The sequence below is a fragment of the Monodelphis domestica genome, chromosome 4, assembly GCF_027887165.1.
Source record: "Monodelphis domestica isolate mMonDom1 chromosome 4, mMonDom1.pri, whole genome shotgun sequence".
In the NCBI taxonomy this organism is placed as follows: Eukaryota; Metazoa; Chordata; class Mammalia; order Didelphimorphia; family Didelphidae; genus Monodelphis; species Monodelphis domestica.
The window spans coordinates 332,816,165-332,825,605 of NC_077230.1; the positions used below are offsets into that span (position 1 = coordinate 332,816,165).

Consider the following 9,441-nt stretch of genomic DNA (forward strand, 5'->3'; position numbering starts at 1 on the left):
AAAGATTATGTAGATAGCAAAGTTAGGATATGAAATCTAGTTTTTTGCTCTACAGTTAGGACTGGAAACCTGCACAGAACTTATTTTATAATTTGTGGTATAGGGAGTGTATGTGGAAATATTCTGGGTACCTAAAGTAGATCTGAAAACATACTGAGAACTTCCAATATCTAAGATCACTCGATCAAAATGAATCAGCATACATTTGATGACTGACAATATTTTTCAAAGACTGCAATTTCATTTCCCAGGGTTACAGTTCTAATGCAATTAAAAATAAATAAAACTGGTATTTGAAAAATGGGGCAAGTATGAAGTTAGCAAAGCTAGTTAAATTTTCTATTCCTGTACTTCTCAGAGAGAGCATGTAATTCAACTTCATTTTGGAGAAGTGGAAAATAAGCTGGAAACAGGATTTGAACCCCCAACTTGAAATTCAGTGATTTCTGATAACATATGTCAAAATGAGGTGAGAACGAAATCATGAACCTGTATAACTCTTAAAATAACATTTTCTCAAAAGGACATACAATATACACCAAACTTTTTTCATTTACACAATTTTAAAATAACTTTCCTCATTTTCACTTTTGAAACAAAATTGTATCAGGCTTGTTGACTTCGTTACATCTGAAAAATAAAATACTAATTAGACTTTATCATAGGGGGAAGGATAACCCATAAGCCTGGTTAGAGTTGTAACAAGTTTTTTCTATCCTAAAAGATTCTATTCTTAAAAAGCCACTTACCTTAATATGTAAAATTGGCACCATTCACTCAATTCAAATTTCTGTAAATCTAGTTTTTTGCTTTGTATACAAGGGGGAAATGATAGAAATGCCTCTGGACAGGGGACCAAACCTTTGAATCCTCAGAACTCTTTAAAATTAAGCATTTTTTCTTCTTTCCTGACATTTCAGCATTGAGGTAATTTGTAGTAAAGATAGTATGGTGTTTTCCATTTGTCAAGGGTAATTTTTTTGTTGTTCCTATTAAGGAGAACCCTATACAGTAACCAACCATCAGATACCAGGAAGCCTGGTAATTGTGTTCAAAGCATTTCCTTACACCTTCCACCCTGTCTGGGCAATGACTTATTATCTTGGCACCATATACTTATCATTCAGCCCACCCCATGGCTGAAACACACATCTCCTCCAAAATACATCCAGTCTCTGATTGAGGGCCAGCAATTTGGAATACATTATGAGTTTCTTTTCAGTGCTTTGATTTTTTAAGCAATCAAGAGTCCCTAAATGAAAGAATGTGTAGTATAGGCAACTGAGAATATGTAATTCACTCACTGAAATCAAAGAAGTTCTTACTCTATTTTTTAGTAAGAAAATGTGTTATAAAAAGATGAAACCTGGCATAATTCTTGGTCCTAGTCTACTTTGCTCCTTGCTACTAAGTTTTCCCAGTTTAATAGAAGATATTTTAAATTGCTAAAAGGAACTTTTCAAATGTTGCTAGTTCTATGACTGCCTAAAAATCTAAGCTTCATAGATATACCAGTCTTCTTGAAGCTTTTTCATTCAATGCAATACAGGTAAAAATATAGGGGAACAGAGCCTGTGTAGTGATTTTGAGTTTTTTTCTCCCACTACATGATAAAAGTTCTATTTCAACAACATGCTTTAAGACATTAATCCATTCCATAAAATGGAATGACATGGTGAAAAGCAACAGCAGTACAATTGACAAATTTCTAGGCAAAATGTCACTGAAGCATTATATAGGAATATAAAAATCAAGGACTCTGAAATAAGTTTTTAAATGTAGTTGCAATTTCATCTAGGATGTTCCATGGGATTTAGAGAGAAATGAATTCCTAAAATGAGGAAAAGTCAGATATTTTGAACTACAGTCAATATGACCTAAATAAATTAGTTGGAAAAAATGCGCAATAATTTTGAAGCATTAAGTCATATAGAACATAGCAACAAAAGGAAGTTTTGCCAAGACAACAGACATTAGGAAACAGTGGCTTTTCCCAGAGGAGCAGTCTCATTGTCTCCTCAAATATACAGTAATTGATGTTAAACTACCAGAAGTATACCATAGCACTCTTTTTTCAAAGGCAAATGACACTAGATGAAACAATCCATCAAGATTCTTTAGCTGTGATGTTAATAAAGCATGTGTGACTATAAAGAAATAAGACTTGTTTCCATAAATACCATGAAGAAAATAGTTTCATTATTTTATAGTCACATCCCACATGTCCATTAGCGAAGGCGGGAAAAATTTCAAACTGCTGTAAGATGTATTAGATTATATAATACATTGAACTACATTCTCATTCATCCCACACACCAATCTGACAATCAAACTTGTTTAATCCAGTTGGTGTTAGTCTTTTTCTTTCCACCAAACAGGACTTCCATAGCAACTCAAACAGAAGTGAAGATCTTTTCTGTTCAAAGAGAAGTTCCAGATAATCAAGCCTGTTTGCAACAAGGAAATTGAGCTCTACCAAGAGATACACACAAACCATTTTAAAAAAATGTACATACTTTGAAATAACTTTATCTTTTTTTTCACAATGCACAAACATGGAAAAAAATAGCAGAATTATTAGCCTAAAATGTGTTAAAGAGTTTTAGAAGCAAAACAGATACATATGTATTTTTTCTCATACTTACCATGTTTACTTACAAGAATCCTGTTAGAATGAAAATGCTTCCAGAGGTATCATGTAGTTATTTCTGTTTAAGCCTTTTCTATCATTGCATTCATTACAAAGGATGCCAAGAAATCATCAAGCATTAAACCAAAGAATGCCCACTCATTTTGAGCTGTTCCCAAAATCATGACATTTTAAAAAGGCAACTTGTTTTTTTATCATCCACACACATCTGAAAGAAAAAAGCTTTTTGATTAGTTTTCAAATATTTTCTTCTAGATTTTCTTTCTTTTGTCCAAGGATAACCTTAACTATAATTTTATTTATTCAACTTGTGAGTCTTCAGAAACCTTTATGAAGAAAGAAATTTCACTCCATTTTTTCATTGTGTTGAGACTCTGAAAAGAAAAAAACCCGAGCAGTTTTAATTAAGTTATCTGAAAACGATGCAATTTACTAAGAAGAGTCCAAAATCTAGTATCTCCTTCAGGAAAATGCAAAAAAGCAAAATCACATCCCTCAAAATGGTCACCAAATTTGGGAGTCCCATAATTAATCCTGGAACTTTTCTACCCGGGAGGAATTAAATATTCTACTGCCACTCTCCTGTGGGGGAGGGAGGAGGAAGCTTGCTCTTCAGTTCTAGTAATGGGCACTATTGATTAAAAAAGAAAAAAAACTTCAACCGACAGTCAGTTCTCCCACCAAGGTCATTCCTAATACTAAAAAACCCCAAATCTTATCGAATCCGTCCTTGCCTGCGGCTAGGCAGGGGCTCTAGGATGTCTCAATCACACTCCCCCCCTTCCCCCCCTTCCTATTGCTAGGACTTTAAACATCTGGCTGGCCAGCGTCCAAACCCGATCTCGCTAAAGAATAGCCTGTAATCTCCTTTTTTTTTCCCCCCTGGAAGGGGGGTGTGTAGGGACCCCAGATAAGATTAAAAAATCCACAGAAAGGCCGAGAAACCTCCCAAGGGGGAGGGAGGAGCCCGAGATAAACATCTCTCCAGCACCCCGGGCAGAGTGGAGGCCGAGGGCGCGGCGGAGCCGAGACGAAAAGGAGATCCGAGTTGTTCCCGCTTGCCCCGGGCTGGAAGAGGAGGCCTTTGGGCCTGCTCCCGTCCCGAGCCCCGGATTCGGCAGCGCCTAGAGCCAGGCCGCTCCGGACCCACGTAGGGAAACGAGGCCTACCCCGCCCCGTAGATCCCCAGACTCTAGTGAGAAGCTCGTCCTACCGAGTCCCGGGCCGGCCCCGATCTACCCGGCCGGATTTCCATCCCGCCCCAAGCCCAGGCCCCGAGGAGCTCGACCTCAGTGGCGGAAAGCCTTCGACTAGCCACTTGGCGCTCCCTCTCAGCTTTCCAGCTGCCTGTGGTTTCTCCACTAACCCCCGGCGTTCCCTCGCTCGCTCACTCGCCCCCCTGGTCCTCCCGGTTCGACGGCTGCCTCGGTGTGTGTGTGTGTCTAACATGGCCGCCAAGGCCACCCGCTCCCTCAGTCAACTCAGGGTGCGCCCGGCTGCTGCGCATGCTGGATGTGGTAGTTCCGCAGGCTGCCTGGGAACTCTCCCGGGCTAGGACTGTGGAACTACCTTTCCCAGAATGCCTCGGTCGGGAGCATGGCTATTGGGGCCTTTTGGCCAGAGGGATGATGTCATTGAAAAACTCCACTGCATTCATTGTGCTAAGGTCTATCCCCCTTCTGCTTGCTGCTCCTCCTGCTATTGCTGCTTGCTCCTGCTGAGCTTAGAGCCCTGGCGGGGACTGACTCCATCCCTAGGACATAGGAGCTGGGGCATCGCAGCACCATCCCATGTGTGGGTGATTGGTTCATTCACACATTGTTTCTGTTTATGCCTGGGGTGGGGGGACAAATCCCAAACCAGGTGAGTTGAAATGATTTATTTAAATGGTTTCTACCAACTTGTGCCTTCTTCTGATCTCTTTCTTTGAGGGTAGGTGGAGTGAAGGGGTTGGGGAGTCACTGATGAGAAAAATAAAAAGGCTCTATGCGATACGGGTCATTGCGAAGAACAACTCCAGTAACCCTCCTGGAGAGGACGGGTGCCTGCGCATTCCCTAGGGTACCCCCCTTCCCGTCCCTCTTTGGGGTTGGGGGAGGGGAATTGGGAAGGATGGAGAGAAGTGCTTTTGGAAAATGAGACTAAGCCAGAGTTAGCTGCGTCTGCACCATCCTCACCAGGCAGCGCTGGCCCCTGCATGCACAGTTATCTAAGTGGGAAGGGGTGATGCAAGGCAAGAAATGAAGATAATTGATTTCATATGACTGGGACTTGCTTGAGCACGCTTTGATTTCGAGGTCGAAAGCAGCAACTCATTTCGAAGATGAGATTATCTTCTGGGTGTGTGAAGTTTTGTGCGGCTTGTGTGCCTGTGTGCGCGCCCGTTCTGTTTCTCCCTCTCTGCTCATTTGAGGTGACAGTGTCCTTAGAGGCGAGCACTATGCCAGTCAGAAGTAGTTCACGTGTCTATGGCACTGGTAGAAGCAGCGTTTTTGTTTAGTATTTTCAATTCCTCCTGACTGCGATGTTTCAACGTGGTTTGGAAGACCAGGGCACAGATATGATTCGTGTGTGTGTGTGTGTGTGTGTGTGTGTGTGTGTGTGTGTGTGTGTGTGTGTAAATCACTTTCACGCCACTGGCAATAAGACAGCGATAACCAGCACTTTCCCCAGTCGCAGTTACCAGTCAGTCACAAGTAACGGGTTTGGCATGCGGATCGATGAGGGAAGCCCTGGCTCCGCTTAGCATGTTAGGGGGCGGAATAGCTGCAAATGCTATTAACCTTAATTTGGCGTTACTTACTAGTGTCTAGGGTTGGTGATGATACGGTGAGCATAGTTTAGGTAAATGAACAAATGAACCAAGAGTTTTATTTTACTGAATTGACCCGTTTAACAGGGCAGAAGGTCGTTTAAGTTCTGTGATATTGGCTCTTGTATTAAGAATTATTATGGTGACTAGCCTAATAAATACGTTACTTTAAAATAAACAGCAGGCTGGTTCCAGACCAGATGTGAACGGTCTCTCCTAAAGCATAAAACCCAGGAGAATACGCGAATTGGTCCACCACACCCCTTTTTGGAATGTCAAGAGAATGAGAAATTCATACATTTTAGGCTTGAATTAATACTTAAATTCCCTATAATTTCACAATGGGCTCAATCTTAGGGGAAAGTCAAACATTGCTTTTTTCATTTTCTCCGAGCCACATTGGATTCAGTTCTCAAGGTACCTTCAGGGCTGAAAGAGAGTTTGTTATATAATATTTGTGGTTCTGCTGCAACAAATGGAAAACCTATTCAGATTTATGTATTTTTTTGGGGGGGGGGAGGGTTGTGATGGACCGGAATGAGTGTTTTTTTTTTTTATATCTGGGGAAGTTTTAACATTTTTAGAGTGGTTCTGTCTTAATCACCCCCTTTATCAATTTCTCTGAATTTCTCACTTTCAGCTTTTTGTATTCAGTCTCTGCTTTTCATCCTCTTCACTTCATTTTCTCCTTTTCCCTCCTTGTTTCTCCCTCTATTTATCTTTATCTTTCTTCCTCCTTCAATACTTTTTCTCCTTTAGTATAAAAAATACAAAATCTTCAGTGTTTCTTGAAATTTGCTGCTTTTTCATCTCTAAAAAAAGTCTTGGGTTATTCTTCTGCTTCAGGCCTACTGTCTTGTGTGACAGTCTGGTCCCCTGACAGGTCCACCTCTTTGATATTCCAGAGAGCTCCTATCCCAGAGAGCACTCTGTGGACAATGGCATTTTCCATCAGTCAGTGTTAGTCCAGATCACGATTTAAAAATAAACACTTATCGTGTAATTTTCAAAGAATAAATATTCTTCAGAGCAGTTTCCACCTCACATTTTTATCCCATGTCCCTTTTCCTAGTGAGTGAGTAGGTGGTGGGAAGATTTTCCCTTCTCTTCCTTCCTGTTCCCTGCTGAGTTACTAAGGAATGATATGTGTATCCAAACTGCCTTTTGTTTGTGTGTAAGATACAAGGTCCTGTAACTGCATTTTTTTCTTTTGTTTCTTTTTTGAGGAGGGGAAGGACTGTGTAACTATGTACAGCTATCTCATGTGAGCTATAAAAAGCAATTCTTTTATAGCACTGATTCTGTTAGCTTTGGAAGCCAGACAGCAGTTTTGGTTTGAGAGCAGCTACTGCTGGTATTCCAGGTGGGTTTGGAAACTGTTGTCTGCCCTGACAGCCCTTACTGCTCTCTCTGTTCTTCTTGTGGGGTCTTAGGCAAGTCACTTTAAGCAGTTTAATTCCCTCATCTATGAAATGAGGATGATACCTATGTCATCAGGGGTTGTAATGAGAAGCAAAGGAGCAAATGTAAAACACTTTGTAAACTCTGATGCTTGTAGTTAAACTTCTGAATATAGTTAGTGACAAGCCAGTATTTAGGCATTTTAGGTTGATTAAGACAGGATTGAAGTACATGATTTGGTGCTATTCTGGTGACCTTAAATAATTACTGAAATGCTCCTTAACCCCATTTTCCCAAATGCAAAAGAGGTATAAAGATATTTCTACCAGTTTCAATTAGTCTGACATACCAGTCAATGTTTTTTCTATAATTTGGTCCAACCTATGTTTTTAGATTTATCTTTGAATACTGTCCTAGGCATGCCTTGGGTCGGGGCTCAATCAGATTGCTTATTCTTCCTGAAGATTCTCTATACTTTCTAGCAGTCATATTTCTGTTCATGGTAGTCTATCCATCTGGTATGCTCTTCTTGCCATTTTCCCCAATCTTACTCATTCTTTTTTTTTTATGTTATGCATTTTGGTTTTAGTAAGACAATAAATATTTATTAAGTGCCTATTTTGTGACAGACACCATTCTTAGCACTGGGTGGGGCTACAAACAAGATATATACATACATACATACAAACAAGATACATACATGAAAAATTGGACATAATTAGCAAGGGGAAAAGCATAAGAATTAAGAGTGAATGGGGAAAGCACCTAGGTGGCTAGCTGGATAGATGGCTGGAGAGAGCACCATGCCTGGAGGGAGGAATTCCTGGGTTCAAATCTGGCCTCAGACATTTCTTAGCTGTGTGACCCTGGGTAAGTTACCAGTTACCTAGATGAGCACTCTTTTGTCTTGGAACTGGTACTTGGCATTGATTCTAAGACAGAAAGAAAAGATTTAAAAAAAAAAAGAGGGGCTTGGGAATGACTTTCTAAGGAAGGTGAAATTTTAGTTGAGATATGAAGAAAGCCAAGTAAAGGAGATGGGAATGAGGAGAGACAGAATTTCAGGAAGGAGGGGACAAGCAGCAAATATGCCCCAAGTTGGGAGATGGAGTATCATAAAAGGACTAGAAAAAAGATGTCAGGGGCAGCTAGGTAGCCCAATGGATAAAGAGTCAAGCCCAGAGATCAGAGCTCCTGGGTTCAAATCTGACTTTAGAAACTATCTAACTATGTGACCCTGGGCAAGTCACTTAACCCCAAATGCCTAGTAGCCCTTTACTGCTCTTCTGCTTAGATCTGATACTTAGTATTTTCTTTAAAACCCTTTCATTCCCTCTTAGAATCAATGGCCTGGCTCTCAATCCACTGAGCCATCTAACTGCCTCCCAGTACTTAGTATTGATTCTAAGACAGAAAGTAAATAATATTATTATTTCTTTTAAAAGAGGGGATTGGGAATGACTTCCTGAAAAAGATGAGATTTTAGCTAAGACTTGAAGAAAGCCAGGCAAAGGAGATGGGAATGAGGAAAAATTGAATTCCAGGAATGAGGGGACAAGCAATGAAAATGCCCAGAGTTGGGAAATGGACTATCTTATAAAAGAAACAGAAAAAAGATGGAAGGTTTAGCTAGATAGCACAATGGCTAGAGAACCAGATCTCCTGGGTTCAAATGTGACTGTAGACACTTCCTACCTATGTGACCTTGGGCAATTGTCTAGACCTTACTGCTCTTTTCTCTCTTAGAAGTGATATTAAGACAGAAGGTAAGGATTAAAAAGAAAAGAAAAGGAAGTGGAGGCCAGTGTCATTGAATCACAGGGTATGTGGGAGTAAGGAATATCTGGAAATGTGGAGAAGGGTTGGCACCTTATGAAGGTCTTTTAATGCCAGACAGGGTTTTATATTTGTTCCTGGAGGTAAAAGGGAGCCCCTGGAGTTTACTGAGGCTGGGAGAGCAGTATGATCAGACCTCCACTTTAGGAAGATCTCTGGCAATCAGGTAGAAGATGGACTTGAATGGAGAGAGATTTGTGGCAAGTAGAACAAACTACCAGGCCATTGCAGTAGTAAATATATGAGGTGACTCCTACACCAGAGTGTTGCATGAGAGAAGGGGTCATATATAAGCGATATAAAAGTAAAATTGGAAAAATCAATAGGCCTTGACAACAGATGGGATATGGAGGAGTGAGAGGGAGTGAGCAGTCCAAGATGACACTTATATTTAGAGCTTGGGTGACTGGAAAGATAGTGATATCCCTGACAATTACAGGGAAGTTAGAAAGAACAGAGGGTTTGGCAAGGGATGATAAGTTCAGTTTTAGACATGCTGAGTTTAGGATGACTACTAGATATCCAATTTGAGGCATCTAATAGGCGGTTGGAGATATGACACTAGCAATGTCAAGAAGCATGAGGACTGAGAAAAGTCTGTTACCTAAGGCAAATTAGAAATCACTGGTAACTGGAGAGAGCAACTACAGTTGAATGATAAGGTAAAAAGTCAGACTGTAGAGAATTAAGAGAGTGAGAGGGGAGTAAGTGGAGGTACCTTATTTAGATAGCCTCAAGGAGT

General features: G+C 40.6%; 1 protein-coding gene and 1 long non-coding RNA gene across 3 annotated transcripts in view; one reads left to right on the forward strand and one right to left on the reverse strand.

The window, feature by feature from the left end:
• Window positions 1-204: 204 nt before the first annotated feature.
• LOC130453835 (uncharacterized) lies at window positions 205-4,154 on the reverse strand. The gene is made up of 2 exons (XR_008911423.1): window positions 2,646-4,154; window positions 205-2,447 (listed from the first exon to the last, which is right to left on the reverse strand). It is a non-coding gene; the product is annotated as an uncharacterized LOC130453835 (long non-coding RNA).
• A 137-nt stretch (window positions 4,155-4,291) lies between these two features.
• The window catches only part of RAB30 (RAB30, member RAS oncogene family), a 124,798-nt gene continuing 119,648 nt past the window's right edge, over window positions 4,292-9,441 (forward strand). The window contains exon 1 of one of the 2 annotated variants that reach the window (XM_056794910.1): window positions 4,292-4,513. In XM_056794910.1, coding sequence (XP_056650888.1) covers window positions 4,481-4,513 — 33 coding nt within the window. In that variant the 5' untranslated portion in view covers window positions 4,292-4,480. The remainder of the gene's footprint in view (window positions 4,514-9,441) is intronic. The other variant, XM_007490883.3, reaches the window with a different exon arrangement.